General features: G+C 39.8%; 1 protein-coding gene across 1 annotated transcript in view; it reads left to right on the top strand.

The window, feature by feature from the left end:
- Positions 1-2,896: 2,896 nt before the first annotated feature.
- nnt (nicotinamide nucleotide transhydrogenase) overlaps positions 2,897-20,140 on the top strand; it is a 36,503-nt gene continuing 19,259 nt past the window's right edge. Inside the window, exons 1-12 of the mRNA XM_085279403.1 lie at positions 2,897-3,021; positions 4,963-5,182; positions 7,753-7,982; positions 8,876-9,093; positions 9,331-9,418; positions 9,570-9,658; positions 11,165-11,352; positions 11,721-11,854; positions 11,972-12,163; positions 13,173-13,326; positions 14,207-14,368; positions 18,334-18,444. Of these exons, the coding sequence (XP_085135529.1) occupies positions 5,029-5,182; positions 7,753-7,982; positions 8,876-9,093; positions 9,331-9,418; positions 9,570-9,658; positions 11,165-11,352; positions 11,721-11,854; positions 11,972-12,163; positions 13,173-13,326; positions 14,207-14,368; positions 18,334-18,444 (1,720 nt within the window). The 5' untranslated portion in view covers positions 2,897-3,021; positions 4,963-5,028. The remainder of the gene's footprint in view (positions 3,022-4,962; positions 5,183-7,752; positions 7,983-8,875; positions 9,094-9,330; positions 9,419-9,569; positions 9,659-11,164; positions 11,353-11,720; positions 11,855-11,971; positions 12,164-13,172; positions 13,327-14,206; positions 14,369-18,333; positions 18,445-20,140) is intronic.

Below are 20,140 nucleotides of genomic sequence, written 5' to 3' on the forward strand. Positions count from 1 at the left end.
TCAGGTAAAGGCACTCATCTTTCTCCAACCTCACAAAGCTTAAAAACAACAAAGCTAGATAGCTTACAACCACCTTCCTCTCATTAAAACCTCCAAATCTGACTTGAAATAGCTGCAATTTGAACCTATAAACCCCCAGATCTCTTCAAATGCAAACATAATCACTGAAATGGTGACAGAAATTCTGTTTTGCAGAATATTTAGAGCATTCTTAGTAGTGATCTTAGTAATTATTGTTATGTTCACTAACTGGGCAGTTTTTATTAGGTAAACATTGCTACTACTGGGTTGAACACCTTTTAATTCTTTGTGGTGTAGATTCAACAAGGCGTTGGAGTTTTTTTGGTCCACATTGACATGACTGGCATGCTATTACATGGCCAACAGCTTAAACTGACAGGGTGGATCCATGCTTTTCAGGCTGTTTATGCCAGATTCAGATCCTACCATATGAATGTTCCAGTAGAAATGGAGCCTCATCAGAACAGGTAGTCTTTCCAGTCTTCTGTTGCCTAAATACAGTGATAACCATGTGATGTGACTGGCTGATTAGATATTTGCATTAAAAGAGGTTGAACAGGTTTCCCTAATAAAAGTGACTATAAATGGCTTACTCTAGAATTATTGCCCTTATTCTATAAAACAAGCAAATATTTCATGTTTTGTACGATAAATCAAATGCAATTTTTTATATTATATAAATAAAGTATCCACATAAGTATGAAAACTGCACATTGTTAGTATTTTATATGTAATTTCATTTGTAACAAATCATTAGTGGATCTACTGCACATAGCGAGGAAGTGCAACAGGTAGAATTTTTTGTCAGATGGACTGAAAAACACATGCTTTGAAGAGTTATGACTTTTTAAATATTCTTGCACAAGTTTCTTTGCCTCAAAAATGGAATTTAGTGAGAATAGGGACAAAATAAAGACAATGGAAGAATGCAGGCTGTCAGTGCAATTAGAAGAGCTGTCTGTAGGGTGAAATGAAATACAATGAGAACCAGGTGCAGCCACAATGCATCCCGCTCTGTGGTCCTGATAAAGAGAACCAGATGATCACTGTGTATGAGAAATAGAGGATTTGTTCTGTTTACATGTGCTGTGCTTTAAGTGAATGAATGTGAGAGAAAAGAAGCTAAGAATAGCATAAACAAAGACACATAAAGAAGCTGCTATCTTGTTGTTTAAGTGTCAAAACAGGTCGTGTATCAGTTTTTGTAATAATGATACACAGTTAAAAGGTAAAAACAGTAAGAATTCACCTCCCCGTTAGCACAACAATGTGATTTTTCATAGCAAATACATCATTTAAGAGACAATCATGATGTCAGATTTCATTTCAGACAGTGTACCAGCTTACATTTACCATGATGAGAGATCTTTGGGTTAAGACCAAGAATAACAGAGTGAAAGCCTCCTTCCGCTGACTTCACAGCACCATTCATATTACACTTTGCACGAGAACGCTGAATTTCATACAGCTGTGCAGTCTCCAACATACCAAATGAAGCCCAGGTGTTGAGTTTAGTGTTTTATATGTAAGATTACAATGACATGCTAACATAATCAAATGCACAACAGCCTCAGGTCAGTATGAGGTCGCACATGATGACATCACAAGGGGGAGGACACGTATAACATCAGTCTCCAAATCATAAACACAGACAAAAGATTTAAATTTGTACAAATATATTTGTATGCATAGTAAATTGAGATAACTGACCTGCCACGATGAACAAAAAAACTCCAGGGACCCCCAACCTTCTGGTGACCACAAAAAACTTGTTCTAATCTGAATAGAAGAGTATTTTGGAGTCTGGATTGTGAAAAACATTGTCAGCTAGGTTTACTGAAAAGATAAACAACTCAAGGTAAACACCTTAAAAAAGCCCCTCACTAATATTGACCAAATCCTATGAATTGGACCTCTGTGTCTACCTTTGTGACATCATGAATTTTTTGTTTTGCTTATATGATGCCTAGTAGAGCCACAGAGAGGGTCACCTTAAAGCAAGGACATCCTAGTTATTAACAGTGGGCATGCCAAGTATGCAAAGTGCACAGCTGACTTTGTGACTATGTGAGACTGTTACATGTGCACAAATTAATGCACACAATTAAATCAACCTCAGTGCAAGTCTCAGCCCTGAAAGTTGGCCCTAAGTATATATTTTTTAATCCAGGTCCCCAAGTAAGCATCTGTAGACCCATGCAAAAGTGAATTTTGTAATGTTTACTCCAAATGTAGATGGGGCTTCTCATAGCTCAGAATGAATCTTTCTGGGGTAACCTGAGATATAAGCACATGTGGGTCCTCATACATTGCATTTTTCAGTGCTTTGAAAAAATATCCGACCTCTTCCTGCTTTTTATTTGCAGAAAGGAAGGGGTATATACTTTTTCACAGCACTGAGCATGCATTAATGAAACACAGCTGGCAATAGCCTATTTTTTTGGCTCAGTGCTACTTTGGGGAGACCAAGAATTCCTCTGTGCAGGAACAAAAAGAATGAGAGTATTGGCTGCGGGCTGCTTTATCCACGAAATGAAAGCAAATGCGAATAGCAACACAAAAACTGTACAGTAAACTCTATGAATCAAGCGGAGCCTCATATTTAGTAAACTGTAGTAGAGCGCGCCTCAGTGGGGCCATGCAGAGTTGCACCTTCAACGTTTTTTTATGCATTTTTCAGGTACATTACAGAAATGTGCTCATTAGTCTTTTCCAGCACATGGAAAGGCTTCACCATAACTTTTCGTCTGATTTAAGGCTGTTAAGGCTGTAAATCTGATGACATATAATATGTGGAAAAGTTATCATAAAGCATAAAAGGAAACGTTGACAAGACAGAGAAACGGCACTGACAGTAACAGCGCAACATGCGCCGCCTGATATCCTCTGACGCATCTCCCGTGGTCCAATCACGTCTCTGTGCCGGCCGCTTCTCCTCACTCCTTCCGGGTCGTCGCAAAGTTCGCCTGTGCTGCACAGAGCCGGGGACTGTCTTCAAAGGTCAGTCGAGTTATCAATCGTTAACCTCTCCACTCTCGCTTTCCACCATACATTTGTTTCGGTTTGCATTTCTGCGAGTGTGCGAGGGGCCTTTTTGACTCACACGTCGCCTACATGTATGAATCAGAACCATATGACTTTGTATGCAAGCTAGCGCGCTTTATGTTAGCTCGGGTTAGCTTCCTTACCCCCCCCCCCCCCCTCCCCCCGTTATATATTTTGTCACGGGTATAGACAAAAAGAAGCGAGCAGCCCGCCTGGATTGTGAGCGTGTTGTCTCTTGAGTCGCAGGGGAAGCTGTGTGAGAGCTGGCCCGCCTGAAATGCGTTTAATGCACCAGCTTTTATGCTCCAGATTCTTTGAATGACACCGCTGTGTTGTTGTTATTGTAAGGAAGCCATTGATATGTGGTTTTGTTTTACTGGTGACTCACGAGGTGGTGGAAAGGTTAACGGTGCTCAGAGCGGGTTAAGCATAGAACACAAAGCAGCAGACCCAAGCAGCTTGATGATGATGTTGGTGGTTATTTTTATGTATCTTTAGCTAACTGTTAGCTGAAACTCAATGACGTGGTAGTTACAGGTTAAAAAAAACAAACAAACCCTCAACTACTGCCTTTAAATGATCCACAATTAACTTTTATCGACCTTTATTCGTGTTGTTATTTATTTATTAATTCATACACGTAGTTCAGTTTGCGTTTATGTTGCCACGTTTCATTCAGGCCTGTTTAACTTCAGCCTTGGTTTACTGAGGACTGCTCAGCTTTTGTGCTCCAACTGAATGCCTGAAAAATCAATAATAATGATGATAATAATACTACTAAAAATGTCTAGCATGAATATCCAAACAGTGTATGCACATCCAAGGCTGTACACTGAGAGATCCCATTGTTAATGAGCTTCTTAATTATCAGTAAACATCAAATGACTGTTTTTTGTTTATGAAGTTGTACAGTTTGGTTTTCTTGGGTAGTTTTTGAATATTGTTGGTCATATGTGGCCTGTTACATTTTCACTACTGTTTAACTCTAGATTGAGAGCTTAATTCAATAATGAAATAACAATAAATAACTTAATTTAAAATGTTTGCAGGCATATTCATTAATGTGTCTACGCTATGATTGTATGACTGTATTTAGATTTAATGATGTATTGATTGCTGTTTATAATTTATCACTTGTGTTTTTTGTGTACTAAGACATTGTTATTAGCTCTTTAAACTTTTTACAAAAAAATTACGAACAGCTCAATTAATAGCATTGATTGCAGTTTACACAGTAACTATATTTTCCACTCACAAAGGTGTAGCAGCAAATAATATGATTTTTTTGCTTGACAAATTACTTGAAATATTGAGGATTCCTCAGTTCATTGAGTCCCTTGAACGCCACTCTCTGCACTAATGATTGGTGCATGTTTTTAACCTTTACTCAAGACATAAAAAGTGGCACAGTAGAGCTTGTAGCCAGTGCGGTCTAGTTTGAACCCTTCTGCACCAGCCTCCTCTCCTAGTTTATCCCAGTCATATTATCTTCTTTTAAAGCAAACATACTACGCCACATATGCTGTTTACTGCCTTTGAATCATTTGGTTTGTTGCAATTAAAATAAGTGATTGTAGTTCTCTGTGGCTTTATTAGTGCACAGTTAGGTTGATATGCGATCAAACAACGCACTCATAATAAGGTGCTGAATTTTAGTGCAGCTATGTGACCTGTTGCATAAACAGCGGTCACTTGCATGTCCTTGATGTGCAAGGGAAGGACAGTTTTCTGTGAAAGGATTTGGCATGTGTGTAGTTGGATTCTAGTTCTGGGATCGAGAAAAATATTCAACATGCTTGTTTTTTCCTCTCACTTCACTTCAACATAGTTTCATCCTGCAGTTCTTCTTAACCTCTAACCACCCTCCCCTCTCTCTCTTTTCATGTCTCCTCCCAGGAGGGCTGTTGTCTGTCCTCTATAGCTCCTCCTGCAGTGTGAGTGTCAGGTGTGTGTGCGTGCACCATGGCTAGCCTCCTCCGAGTTGTGGCAGCCAGCTGCTCAGCGCCTGTGTTCAGCGGGGTTTCTGCTGTAAAGCTGCAGAGTGGCCGTACCATCAAGTCAACATGTCTGCGTTTTTTTAGGACCCATCAAGCCCTCGGGCGATGTGCTAGTCCAGGTAAGGCACTGCACAGTGAGGAGCGTAAGTTAAAGAATCATTAATGCTATAATCAGTGTGGTGTGACTCTTTGTTTTATTGACTGTCTTCGTAATCCATAAAATGGGCAAGGTGACCCAGGCCTGGAACAGTGTTTTATTGCTAGGTGTAAGCTTTTGTGACCTAGTGTTCCTATATAAGAATAATGCCATGAAATTCACAATTATGTATGATTGGTCATTCTTTAATAGCAGGCTGGGTTTTTCTGCTGTTTCATTGAGACATGTCTTTGAGATATAGGTAGATATTTAACCGCTGATAGCCACAGGAGCAACACCACCTGTAGCATCCATGTCTTTTCTCAGTGTCAGGTGTACAGCATGAGTGTTACAGGTGTCTGCTACGCATTATATAAAACAGATAGAGGGTTATTCAGTTCACCTTAATCACTGTTGCAGCATTCTATTCATTCATTCTTGCATGCTTGTTTTGAAGGTCAGTGTTATGAAATAGTTAATCCAGAGGACAAACTTCAGTCTCATCCAGCAGTTTTTCAGTTTGGAGTTTTGCTTTAGAGTCGGTGTTGCATACTGTTTAAATATCATATAGTGCATAACCCAGTTTCAGGGACATTCTCAGTTTGAAGGCTCTGAGGCAGCAGGTGTGATGACTGTGAAGCCAGTACCAGCTGGTTAGAGGAGCTTTATGTCTGCGTGTGCTGGTTTCCTTTGCTTCATGGTGACATGGGTTGATTTTCTACAGTTCAGCTCGCTCCAGTAACAGCTGGCAGCGTTTATTCTGGACACACAAGTGTCAGATTATGATCTCATGTAGGAGGGGCACACATGCTTACGTGTGATTATGCTTTGACCTCCAGAGAACCTATATACTCACAGCATAACCTGAAAGCATGTGTTTACGTGAGACGGGTTTTGTTCTTTAAAGTGGACAAGATCAGACTTTGCTGCATGTTGTGTATGGTGTTGGCATAACTTGCAAGCAAGCTTACAGACATAACTGACTGTGGGATTAGAGTTAGCAAATGAGCACAGCATGATGTTTCTGACTTCTTTTGTAAAATTGTCAGAGAACTGCTTCAGCACTAATCTAAAAAAATAAAAATCACCGTAATCTTATTTGTAAGTTTTTATCTCAGCCCAATCAATGATTATAATGTCGCTGTATAATAAAAGGCTGGTTTGCCGTACGTCTAAGCATCCCCTCCTTTGAAACAACCCAGGTCTGTCAGCCTCTCAGCATTTCCTCTTGTCCTCATTTCCAAGAAAATCGGCACAGTGTAAACATGTTTATTTAAAAACAACAATCACGTGCCTCTGAGGGTCTGCCCTTTTCAATGTTTCATTCATAGGGGAAGGTGTCGAGGCTGCAGGCTCAGGGTTTCAGTCGTGGAAGCTTTCATTGCTCTCACAGTAACGTAATAAGTTATCTTCAACTCATAAGACTATCTTCACTTGTCTTGTCTCTTGTGTCTGCACCGGGTCTTCCGAGCACGTCTATGTTGCAAGTGTTGTTGATATGTGAAGGGATTAACACGGATCACTTTGATCATCATCATCGATCTATCCGTATGTTTGCAATCGGACTACATTAGTTTAGTTTGTTGAAAATGTCACGTTACATATGGGGTAATTGATTAGGTCTTTAGCAAAAAAAGGTAATCAACAGCCCTTGGTCACTGCTTTTAGTGAATGGATTTATCTGCTTTTGTCTACTCAGCGTGCTTATTCAGAGCATTTTATTTTGGTAGATAGGGTTCTTATATCAGTACTGACCTTTGATTTATAGACCATATTCACATGGTTGGCTCAGAAAAATAAATTCTGAGCCGTCTTGTGCTGCAACGCTTCCTGTAAAAGTGGCCATAGGATGGGTCACTGCAGCAGCAGGAGCAAAAAAGAGTAAAGGTTCATGTGTATGGGTTGAGGAGGCAGCAGGAAGGAACTGCAGTGGAATTTCCCATAGGAGCCAATAAAGCATGCGCCTGCCTGTCACTTGAAAAAGAAAGTATTATAAAAAGACTCTGACGTTTTCAGTTTGTTCTTTCTGTTGTTTTCTTTTCAGTTTCTCTTTTGCTACTAATTTATCCCTTGTTATTCTCTCATATCATACTCCCCTTTTTATGTCACCATTTGAATCAGTAAATGATTTGATTAGTAAATGAGAGATTCAAAATAACTGCAAAACTGATGAATTTACCAGCAGTCCAAGCTGTAGTTTGTGTTTACTGCTAATTTGCAAATGTCACATGAAGAGAAAAATCTTATCAGGAATGCAAACAAAGGCCGTTATTTATATGTTTATGGTAAACTCAGCTAAGTTGTCCTTTCATGTAGTAGTAGCAAAGATCCATAGCATAAGCAAAATGTTGTGGCTTGTTTATTGTCACTATATCTTTCTGCTGTTTTGGAACATGGCATCTTCAGTCGTACAAACCCAGAAACACACTGCACATTTCTACCATCTTTCTTCATTAAGGATTCAATATTTATTTATTTCACCTTAGCTTTTGTAGCTCATTAAAAAATTTCCTTCAGTTTGTGAGTTTCACCAGATCATTTTCCCCTCTCTAGGTATTCCATACAAACAACTCACAGTCGGCGTTCCCAAAGAAATTTTCCAGAATGAACGCAGAGTGGCGCTATCGCCTGCCGGCGTCCAGGCACTCATTAAACAGGGTTTCAATGTTGTTGTGGAGTCCGGAGCTGGAGAGTCTTCCAAGTTCGGTGATGAACAGTACGCCCAGGCTGGAGCAACAATTAAAGACCTCAAAGATGTCTTAGCCTCTGATGTGGTGGTTAAGGTAAGTCTTAAATAAAGAGAGGGTGTGTTGTGTAGAGAGGGAAGAGGAGGCCACAAAAGGCGGTTGAATGAAACCTGTGCCAGAAATGTATCACTATCTGACTGACTGGTTAAGAAGAGGTAATGAAGGATAATAGAAGGAAGTGGGGGAAAGGAAGGAAGTCATAGTTTTGATGATGACAGCAGCTTTTGGCGTGATGTGTGTCTTGTGGTGTAAGTGTAGGAGGATGTGGAGGGATGACAGAGTATGTGAATGCAGGGAAAAAAACATGTCACTATCCCAAAACAATTAAACTGTCTGTCTTCACGTCAGACATGGTGGTTGAGGATGAGAAAAAGGCAGCGATTCTAAGAAAATGAGAAGCAGCTTCATGCTTTTACAGGTTCTTATTTGATAATCATTTATAATTAAAGGTTTGTTATTTTATAATCTAAACTAATATGAAAGTGGAAAAATGTCAGAGAGAAGTGAAGGTTGCTGTGGATGACTTACTTTAAACACAACCTACTGGATCCTTACTTCCTTGGATACTATACGTACCAGTATGGACCTGAGTTTTAGTACATTGGTCACTCATGAAAGAGCCTTGGTAACTGTAATATACTACTGATGAAACCAGTGGGTGAGTCTGGACTGGAACTGATGGTGTTAACTTCATAGCATAAAAAAAGTCAGAACTAAAAAACACTAAAACTAAAACACTGCACTGTAGTTGGCTGATGTCGAAGAAAAGGTAGAAATATACATATCTATAAAAATATAGGAAACACTTGCAGTACTCTATAGTAGCTTTGATATATACTCTGGGATAAACTGATCTCGATAAGATCTGATCAGTTATTTCTGGTCACACTACGTTCGTTTTGAACTATGTGAGCTTTGTCTGCTTCCAGGTCCGTGCTCCTATTTTCAACCCTGCTCTGGGTGTGCATGAGGTGGATATGATGAAGGATGCATCTACTTTGATCAGCTTCATCTATCCAGCTCAGAACCCTGAGCTGATGGACATGCTGTCCAAGAAGAAAGCAACTGTCCTGGCTATGGACCAGGTGCCCAGAGTCACCATTGCCCAGGGTTACGATGCACTGAGCTCCATGGCAAACATCGCAGGGTATGTTCACGGTGCCTTCAAGGCATGTATTGTTGACTGCTTGCGTCCAGTTGAATGATCTGCTCCTGTCTTCCTGTACTCTTGTCTTATAAACAAAATGTTGAATTACAGACCCAGACCAGAAAAAGGAAAACATTTCTTCAGATGTTTTAGCAACTGCTCAATTTTTCTTTCTTTTTTGCATGTAGCACATCTATATTCATTGTTTTCTTTGTTATGAATTCCCTGTCTTTTCAGGTACAAGGCAGTGGTGCTGGCAGCTAACAGCTTTGGACGGTTTTTCACTGGACAAATTACAGCAGCCGGGAAAGTGCCTCCTGCAAAGGTGTGTAGTCTGAGTCCGTGTACTTTTGGAGGTAGCATTTCTTTTATTTAGAAGGTATGCGTCTGTGAATGTGACTCTGCCAGTTTTAACTTTAAGCATGGGCCATAACTCTGGTCATCCTTAACTAGTATTTGTACGCCTTCTTTAATAGGTGCTCATCATTGGAGGTGGCGTGGCTGGGTTGGCAGCAGCGGGCACCGCCAGAGCCATGGGAGCCATTGTCAGAGGATTTGATACGAGGTTAGAAAAGTTATTGACTGTAAAATATTATTTGTTATTGTTTTTTGTTCACCAGCTAATATAGTCAGTATTATTAATTTAGTGTAGAACTAGCGGCTACAATGGCAACATCTAATATCGCAGTTAATCACAGCGACAAAGGCGTTGTGTCTCCTTTGGCTTTTTCACAATAAAAGCTGTCTTTGGCAGTTGAACACTTTGAAGCAGCAGCAGTAAAAAGCTAAGAGAAAAGTGAAGGAAATGTGCAGTAATGATGTAAAAAATGGGATAAAATTATGACGCATGCCTTCTTTCCTTTGAGTTCCTTATACCTGCTATACATGGAAAATTCAAAGAAAACAAGGGCTTTGTAAATGTAAGGGCCTTCATCCCTTCATATACTATACCGTTCAGTTTTATAAAGTTAATTCTACAGTCATGCTAATTTTCTGTGTGCAGTGAACTTGCTGTCCTATAGATTTTATTTTACAGCAGTTAAAGTCAGCAACCAGATCTCGGACTTGTCTAAGGAGCTTGGAAAGAAAAGCGTCTGGACTTCTTTGAGTTGCTTGAAGAGAAAGAAGTCCAGACGCTTTTCATTCCAAGCTCCTTAGACTACGATGACCTGGATGACTGAAAACAATCACAGACAGATCTCTGACTATTTGCAGACTTTGTAGACCTAACAGATAAAGTCAAAATTAAAGCCACTATTAAGCCAGATTCAGTCTGCAATCTGTCTGCGATTGATTGGGGTCCAGCTGGCATACTCTGTTTGTGATAATATAGTGATTAGCTGTGATAAATTCAGTCACAACCTCATCAATAATGGGGACGTAGTTGGTGCAGTTGGTAACCATCTGAGTCACGTTCCCTACTGCAAAAACATGCCAACGATTGCATCTGAGAATGGCTGAGTTGTGCTCATTAAGGGTGTTGTATGCTTAACGTCTGGTTGACCAGCTTGTCGCCACAGCTACTGCACAAAATTCAGTGCAATCACTAGACAACCACCAATTTTGTTTTTCCTAGTCACAAGGTTGGCTTCCTATTTTTACTCTAGTGTGACTGAGACATTAACACATGTTATTGCTGTAACACAGTATTCACAGTGTGTTTCTCTTCAAGTTTTATGGACATACAGTGTTTCTCATATTGTACCACATAATCATTTTTAGAAGTGATTATTCTTCTGATATTTTCATGATTATTGTTTTTCTTTATTGAATGTAGTGCTTGTTATCTCTCATATCCCAACTTGATATCTTGATTTGGGTGACAGTTACTTTATTTTCATGCACAAAGTGGAAAATAAAGTTCTCTGATTTCAGAAGGCAGAACTGCTAAATGTTTGGGACTTTTTCCTTTAACAGAGCACAGGAAGGATGGTATTTCCTTCAGTAAATGGTTACCAAATAGTTTTCCATTAAATAATATATTAATCTTTGCAGTTTTTATCACACGTGTAATGTGCTCTCATCTGAGATTTCGAAATTACTAGTAACCTCTCATTTTCCTCTCTCCTAGAGCTGCAGCTTTGGAGCAGTTTAAATCTCTGGGTGCAGAACCACTGGAGGTGGACATTAAGGAGTCAGGAGAAGGCCAGGGAGGCTACGCCAAGGAAATGTCTAAGGAGTTTATAGAGGCAGAGATGAAGCTGTTTGCTAAGCAGTGTCAGGACGTGGACATTGTCATCAGCACTGCTCTTATCCCTGGTATGCAGAGAAGCGCAGTGTCAGGCAGAATAAGAATGTTGGCTGTGGCCACGAGCCCTGTCCTCAGCATCAAGGTTGCATAAAGAGATTTCTCTCCATTTGAAATAGGATTTGAGATGTGTATTCTCGTCTCAACTCTTAGAAAAGTGCCCATTAGCTCCAATAATCTTTTGGTTTTAACAATTTTTAAATGTAGTGTGGGCACAGTAAGCTTAACTGCAGTGACTATGAGTTACTTGCTGGGTTATACTTTGAGATTGAGGTTCCATTGAGGCTGATGTGATATGATACTTTGTAAATGTGGGCACATTTTAATCATCTTTCCAGTGATGCATTAATAGCCTAGTCTTTCTGTTTTAACAATGCAGGTAGGCGGGCACCCATCCTAATCACCAAGCCAATGGTAGAAAGTATGAAAGATGGCTCGGTGGTGGTGGACCTGGCTGCTGAGGCAGGTGGAAACATTGAAACCACAGAACCTGGAGAGCTGTCTGTATACAAGGTCAGTGCATACACTCTTCAGACGTTCTCACACTTAAACAAAAGGAAGTTTTTGTTTGGTTTTCTTTAATTGATTGGCTTAGTTTAATTTTTTTAAATATTAATTTTTTTGTTACAGGGCGTGACCCATGTTGGCTACACAGACCTACCCAGCCGTTTACCAACTCAGTCCAGCACTTTGTATTCCAACAACATCACCAAGTTGATCCGGGCGATCAGCCCTGACAAGGAGAACTTTTACTTTAATGTCAAGGACGAGTTCGACTATGGGACCATGGATCACGTTGTCAGAGGATCTGTTGTCATGGAGGTATGAGGTCTTGTGCAGTCCAAAGCCAAACGTGCTGGTATCGCCAATGTGATCTTTGGCTGGGTGGACATTTTCTGCCTTTTCTCTGGCTGTCCTTACCTAATATTTTCTAGCTGTTCTTTACTGGTCCTTTCCATCCATCCATCCATCTGCACATGTTGTAGGATCATGTCTCAGTCACTAGATGTCACTCTTAGCATGCATTCTTCTTGCATCATAGTCTCTATAGAGCTGCAAATGAAGCAGTGTCCTCTCATTACACCAAACCCCAAGGCAAATTAAATCTTTATGCCACATGATATACTCTAATTTCTATGTTATTTAAATATTGCAGTCAGAGGTTCTCATTTTTGCTTTGTCTAATGATTTACAAGCAACGCTACCATCAAGTTTATTTTTCACCTCCTGTTTATGGAATTCTTCTAAGAATTTTAGGTTAAGCAAAGTTAATGCAATAATCAGCTGAAATATTGACTACAATATGGATGTCCGTATGCAAACCACACTACAGCTGCTGCAGATTTCTTCAATCCATGTTTTTTAGCACAGGAAAAGAGAGATAAGAGATTATTTTGCTTATATTAGTCTGTAATCTTATTCACTTCTTCAAAAGAGCAGATTTCAGAGATGAATTAACTCATATAGTAATGGTCTTACAAATGCTGCTGAAACACAGCAATTTTTTATTGTACCTGTCCATTAGCTTGCCTCATTGATCTGAACAGTTAAAAGGGTAAAGATTGACCATTCGTGAGGGGGGTCAGGGTAGAGCTGCTATCCCTCCACATCGAAAGGAGTCAGTTAAGCTGGCCTTGGGCATCTTACTGGGATGCCTCCTGTTATCACCATCAGTGAGGTCTTTGCTTGGACTGCTTTCATGATAAGTGTCATATATTAAATTCATAACTTTGCACCGTTTTTTTTTTTTTTTTTAAATCAGACAAAGATCATCACCAGCTGAGCCATAAAAATGGTTTGCTCTTTTTGTTTCTCTATTTGTCACCTCCAGAAAGGAAAGAACCTGTTCCCCGCTCCTCAGCCTCTCAACGTGCCCGTCGCAGCGCCTCCTAAAACGAAGAGCGTCCAGGAACTGGAGGCAGAGAAGGCTGCACAGATTTCCCCTTTCAGGGCCACACTCACCAGCGCTGGGGTTTACACTGGAGGTTGGTTGTTGCAGATAACTGTGGGTGTACCATTAAATTTAGATTTAGGGTGGAGTAATTCAACTAAAGTGTTCTTTAACACAGTTTACTCTCATATATTTTAACTGTCATCAAAGGGTCTTAGGGGAGGTCGAGGTCTTTCAGCTTTTTGTTAACAGTTGGAATGTGTACAGGAGGCGAGAAGTGACAGAGGCAGGTTACAGATGCACACACCGGCACCCTGTTAGTGTCAGGAAGTGTGCATTGTAAAAACAGCATCACGCTGAGTGTTGGTTTGAAGTAGAGCTGTGGTGAGGTGTTCCTATGGTGCCTCTGTGTCAGTGCAGCACATGTAGTGGATGCGGTTCACACATTGTTTAGGTGCTTGAGTAGTTTCCTACTTAACACCAACACACAACTACTGATGTTAGCTCCTCTTAATCAGTGTGGACTGCCTGTAAATACCCATTTATCTGCAGCCATTTAGATCATCATGGATGTGCATTCAGTGTGTAAAAGAATAGTCGCCAAAGTAATAAAATAAACTTGTCTGCTAAAGTGAAGGGAATTAGGACAACATGGGTGGTCAAGTGCCCACCACATATGCGCCCTTTATTTTTCCAGTTACGTATATTTGAGATTAAAATGAAGACAGAACTGTTTTCTTAGACTTAAGCTCCAACATAAACCAGTCCTGACAGTTTCAGCTCCTTCTATAGAATATTCCAGGAAAAAGAGCCAGCACATTTAAAACACTTTCTCCACCTAATTCTGTGAATAATAAATAGGAGCTTCTCAGTAGGCATACATTTTGCATTTCACTCTTAATGTGTCCTTCAGCTGTGCAGTCAGAGCTACTCTACTTCTTTTATTTCCTTAACTTCTCTTCTCTCTGTGCCAGGCATCGCCACCCTGCTTGGTCTGGGCCTGTCAGCTCCCAACGCTGCCTTCACTCAGATGGTCACCACCTTTGGTCTGGCTGGCATCGTGGGATACCACACAGTGTGGGGAGTCACTCCTGCTTTGCACTCTCCTCTCATGTCTGTCACCAACGCCATCTCAGGTCAGTTATTTGCAATGTGTCTCATTACAGTTTGTGAGTTAAACTTCCCATAACGGAAGTCATTTTTCTGTCTAGTATGAATGAAGTCATCGTTTCTCCCCATCTGTGTAAGCACAAATCACAGATCCACACAGTGCCTGATTTATAGCCGCGTGATACACATTTATCACGTTTACATTTCTAAGAATAATTGTAATTACAGACATGAATATTGATGTTTCCTTATTCAGTCTGAATCACACGAACCGGTAATTTTATGCACTTCTTGACTGGACGCTGGATGTTTTAACTAATAAAAAAAGAACTTTTTTGAAAGTTTGACTTTAAGCTGTTTAACCAAAATTATTAGTCATGTGTACTCACAAGTGTCATTAATCCCCACTGACACCCGTACATCTTTACTGTCCAGCAGAGTAGAATTTACTGAAACACAACATCCTCTACCTCGTGGTATATAGATATAGAATAGCAATACATTAATTAAAAAAAAAAAATAAAATTATATATATATATATATATATATATATATATATAAATATATAAAAATAAAAGCATTAACCTTAATCTTTGATCGATCACACCCAGCTGGCTGCTGTAACCCTGCTGTTGCCTTTTTGCCCTTCGTTCTAAAACTTTCAGGATCGAGTTCTTATTGCGGCTGCTGCTTAACACAGAAGGGTTAAGAGGTTAGAGAGGTAAATGGTACGTGTGTGTTCTCACAGCTTTGATCACTCCACAGCTACACACTGAGGTAGGAAGGAGGTAGGAAGTAACACGCCGTTGGTGATCTCTGAGGGTCAGGGAAGTCTTTTGCTCGTTTACTCGTGTGCACAGCCGGACATCAGAGCTCGCCTGCAGAGCCAAGCAGTGTAATATCTAAGAGATAGTTTTCACTTTCTTTGAAATTTTATTAGCGACACCTATATATCATTTACCCTTCTGTGAAGTTTGTCCAGTGCTGTCTTAAATGAGATGGCTCGAAAAGGCACATGGGGTTCATGGGGTTCGTCGCTTAATATTGGTAGAACTTGATAGATTTCCCGTAACGTTTTTTTGTTTTTTGTTTTTCTTTCCATCTTGTCTGCTCCCTTCACCTCCTTTCCCCTCTCACCTTCCTCTTTGTCCAGGTATTTTTTTCCTCTCATATTTGGCAGTTTTTTAAAAACCTCTGTCACTGACTGTGGTTATGGAAACAGTGAAACCTGCAGAATTGTTGTTGTTGTGCCAGGCATCATAAAGACACACACACACAATAACTTACAGACATTAGGGAATCATGTTGGAATTTAGGGTTGCAATGAGGGACAGTTTTATTCTTTTCAGGACATTATTGTGTTACAGCCAGTAGTGACTCCGACTGGTGGGTCATCTTAGATTCTTCAGATACTGGTTTCACATCCAGTGGCTCATTGAAATGTATCTTCATATCTGGTGACTTATAATAAGGCTTTAATCTACTTGAGAGCCCTGATTTACTGCCTGAAACCTAATGTTTGATACATAGACACACACACAGGGCGTTAGGCCACCCAGTGCAGACATCTGTTGATACCTTACAGTTTGCATGTGTCCACTGATGCCTATTGGCTTGCTTTTGGGCTTATCCGTTCATTAAGTTGGACAGGAATGTCTTTGATCTCCACCTACAAGATGTAACTGCATCTGTTTTCTTTTCTTTAAAAAAGAAAAAATCAAATTCTCATTTTCCCCCCTTTTTCCATTGTTAGTGACTAGTTGCAAGGAGTTAACTAGTTATTTGCTGTCCTCCTAGTGACTGATCAGTTTATTCTGTAGGTCCAGTTTAGTTTTATTTATTTAGAAGTATTTCAGAACAATTAGCTCAAGGTGCTTTCTATATTAGAGAGAAAACCCCAGCAGTCACATGCACAAGCCCTTGGAGATGGTGGGAATGAAGAACTCCCTTTTAATAGGAAATCTCCAACCAAAACAGGCCTAATGGCACTTTTATCCTCGCTGTTAACCCCATCTTGTTTGTTTCTCCTGTGAATACTGCAGCAGCGGCTTGTGTGTCATTGGCGAGCATAAAAAGACGTCGGTTTTATCATAACAGTGGCACACAAGGCGACCAACATGGCGGGTATACTGGAGTCTTAAGGAGGGGCACATTCTTGCCATGACTAATTACAGCATGGACTTTTTTTTTTATTGTGCAGCTCAGTTCCTGTTGACAAGTGGCAACATTGCTTTTGTTTGTTTTTTAGGGTTAGGGTTGCACACATTATTCATTGATCAGGAGCAGAAAGAAGTAAAGACCGTAGTGCCCTAATGTAACTCTTTGTTGAGTCGTCAAGGCTTCTAACATCAACATATATATGTTGACATTAGCTGTAGGTAAAACAAAAACAACACACACAAAAAACCTCCCCTGAGAAAATGCAAAAAAAATCCCATTCAGATTACGTTTAGGAAGTGGGCCCACCTGGTAATTTTATTTAACCATTTAACCATAACAGATACCCATCTATATGGCAAACAAAAGGACAATAAACATTAAAATGAGTATGTGACCTAAAAAAAAAAGTAGAAAGAGGGAAGGAAACTTGAAGAATAAGCTTGAAATAATCAAGGCCATGCTTAATACGCTGCAACTTAAAAGCTAAAAGTTTGTTTGTTATCAAATTTAAAGCAAAGTTGGAATTCTAAGGATATTTTTAGATATTAAAAAAAAGAAAATACAGTTAAAAAAGGCTGTTAGTTAAAAGAGGTGAAAGCCAAAGAAAAATGTAACACACCTACTGGACGTATATACTTGCATCTCAAGAAATTTGCATGTGGTATAAAAAAGTTTAAAACTATTTGGTTGTTAAATTTAAATAGTACCAACTTCAATGTATTATGTAACTGTTGCTTGTTAAAACCTCAGTATTCAAATTTGACTTGCTTACATTGTATTAGTATCTGTCGGTCTAGTTCAGCACACGCAACCACATTCATGCAGAAGACCGCTGACTTGACAGATGATTGTTATCAACGACCAGTGTCGAGGCTGGCTGTTTGCAGAATGCTGTAGTAAGCAAATTAATGGAAAACTGACTGGATCAGCGTGGTTGGAAAATGTGGACAGTTACAGGGATCATCACTAGGTTACATACGTAAATACAGAACATGGATTCAGTTTGTGTGAGATGTATACAGAGTGCATACGGTCACTTTGTTCATGAGAGTGTAACATTAATCATTATTAAAAGAAGATTGATTAGTGGCACCCTGACTCATTTTTTGCTGGTTTCTGTGGGGTGATTAAAAACCAACTTTAAAGTATTAATGCTCCAGGTTATCCTGCAACAGTGGTTTCTATTTGCGACAGCTAATTTAAAATGAGGTTGTATTTACATAAATACAAGTGGCGAAAGAGTGTTTGGCAGCTTTAAAAGTTGAAGCCGACATACAGGCGTGTTTATAAAGCTGCATTTTGTCTGAGAAAAAAGGAGGTCAGACTTCCTTTTTTCCTCATTTGAAAGTCCAATCTAACACTGTTGACTTCAAACACACAAACACACACACTACCTGTTAGTCAACCAAAATAGCACACAGTCACAAGCCCATGTGAATGCAGGCTCCAATGGTAGTTGTGCATTGCATCCTACTGCCTGTAAATCATTACAGGACTGATGTTATCGAGGTTTCCTGAGTCTCTTTTGGTAAAAACGCACACACTCTTTTCCTTTCCATCCATTTTTTTTTATCTCCGTATCTTTTTCCTATCTGGAAAACAAACAGTATTCCGAGGAAACTGTCTGATTAAACCAAATCTAATAAGTGTCAAGATTAACTTTTTATTTTTTCGACAACTGAATTCATGTTTTGAAGTTCTGTGCTGTTTTTGTGACATCTTCACCAAATTTTTTGAACACCCCCCCCCCCCCCCCCCCCCCCCCCCCCACTGTATTATGTGTATTATGAAAGCGTAGGTTCATGAATACTGAAATGTCTGTGGTCTACAGGTCTGACGGCTGTGGGTGGTCTGTCCCTGATGGGAGGGGGCTACGTCCCAACTTCGACTGCTGAGACACTGGCTGTGCTCGCTGCCTTCATCTCTTCGGTCAACATTGCTGGTGAGTCACCCTAACACAGACACCTCACGGTAACCCCTGCCAGTTACAGCAACCCAGAGCCAATAATATATCATCTTGGGCTGAAGATTGAGGTGTTTAATATTGATTGTGCAATAACATCATTTCAAACCCAAGTTTTGCAGCTGCCCTCTCTGCCCACCTGCTCAGCCCAGAGTCGGTGGCTCTCGCTCGGACCACACACATCCATTCCTGCTATTAGCCTCAATAATTTCCATTATAATGACAAACTGTTCCTGGAGTCATTATAATACTCATCGCTCTGTAATAGTCCTGGGAAAAACAGAGTGTTCCTCCAGGGCTGAGCCATGATTTAGTTTTAATTTCTCCTATTAGCTCACTGCTAGACACCAGGACAGACTTTGATGCAAGCAAATAAACAGTTGACTTGCATAACAGATACATTTGGTTTGTTTGTTAAAATATACTGATGCGTCAGTTGAGTGTTAGAGATGCAGAGGGCATTAAGTGGAATCTTACCACAGATCAATCATTGCTTTCAAATGCATCACTGTACAAACAACTTTTTAGCGCTTTCACTTAACTTTGCTCTTTCTTCTGAAATACCACAGCCTTCATTGACATACCTACCAGTTATTTTTTTAATGTTCCCTTTGAGTTGGGTTCCTCAGACATATTTCATAGCAGTATACCACATTACCATAACCCCATGGGAACAAACTTAACACGCCATGGAAACGGACAAACACAATAAAGACAGAGCACAATTAGGTCTATGTAAAATGTGAACATGCTGCCTTATCAATTCCATCTGTTAGCAAAAATCTGAAAAATGCCTGAAAGCTCCAGTGTGGTGGTTGCACTGCAAGAAGGGTAAAAAACCCAGAGCTACGTTTTTCTAAGCTACCGAACTGAAAAAATAAAACCAAAAACATGCAAAACTGGGATTCTGATATCTGCATGTTCAACAGGCACTTTCTTGCTGATAAGTCAAATATTCAAATGCCTCTTTAAAGCTAATATCAACTAATTGGCCAGTTTATTACGTATACCTGTTTTACTGCTCACTAAAAGCAAATTACAGTAATAGAAGCAAGTAGCAAGTAAGTATTAGTAGTAAATAACTACTTGTTACAACCAAAGTACGCAGAAAAGTATCAAGAATGAACAGCACGTCATATCTTGAAACATATGGGCTTTAGCTGCAGAAGATCATACCAGGTGTCACTCCTGTCAGCTAAGAAACAGGAAGCTGAGGCCACACTTAACACAGGCTAATCAAAATTGAACAACTGACAATTGGAAAAACGTTGCCTGGTCTAGTGAGTATAAAAAAGCTCAAACTGGTGTCTTGAACAAGAAAATTGGTTCACTGTACTCCATAGTGAGCAACTGTGTGATGATGTCATGTCAACATGGACTAGAATCTCTGAGGAATCTTTCCAGCACCTTGTTGAATCTGTGGACCAAGGAATTAAGGACCAACCAAGTATTAGCAAGATGTACCTAACAAAGTGGCCATTAAATGTAGTCATGTAAGCGAAGCAAAAGCATTTTGACATTTTAAAGATTGTATAATTGATGTTTTAACATTTTGAGTATTTAATTTGTTTGCTATCACGTGATAGCACGATGAGCTTTTTTAACAGCTAGTTGCCTTTTTCTTAACTTTATTAACGGGTCAAAGTTTTTACTGGTCTTGTGAAATACCTCATCT

This window comes from Mchenga conophoros, linkage group LG7, assembly GCF_057382185.1.
Source record: "Mchenga conophoros isolate Kocher_MC1m ecotype Shallow Benthic linkage group LG7, M_conophoros_male_GT1.1, whole genome shotgun sequence".
NCBI lineage: Eukaryota > Metazoa > Chordata > Actinopteri > Cichliformes > Cichlidae > Mchenga > Mchenga conophoros.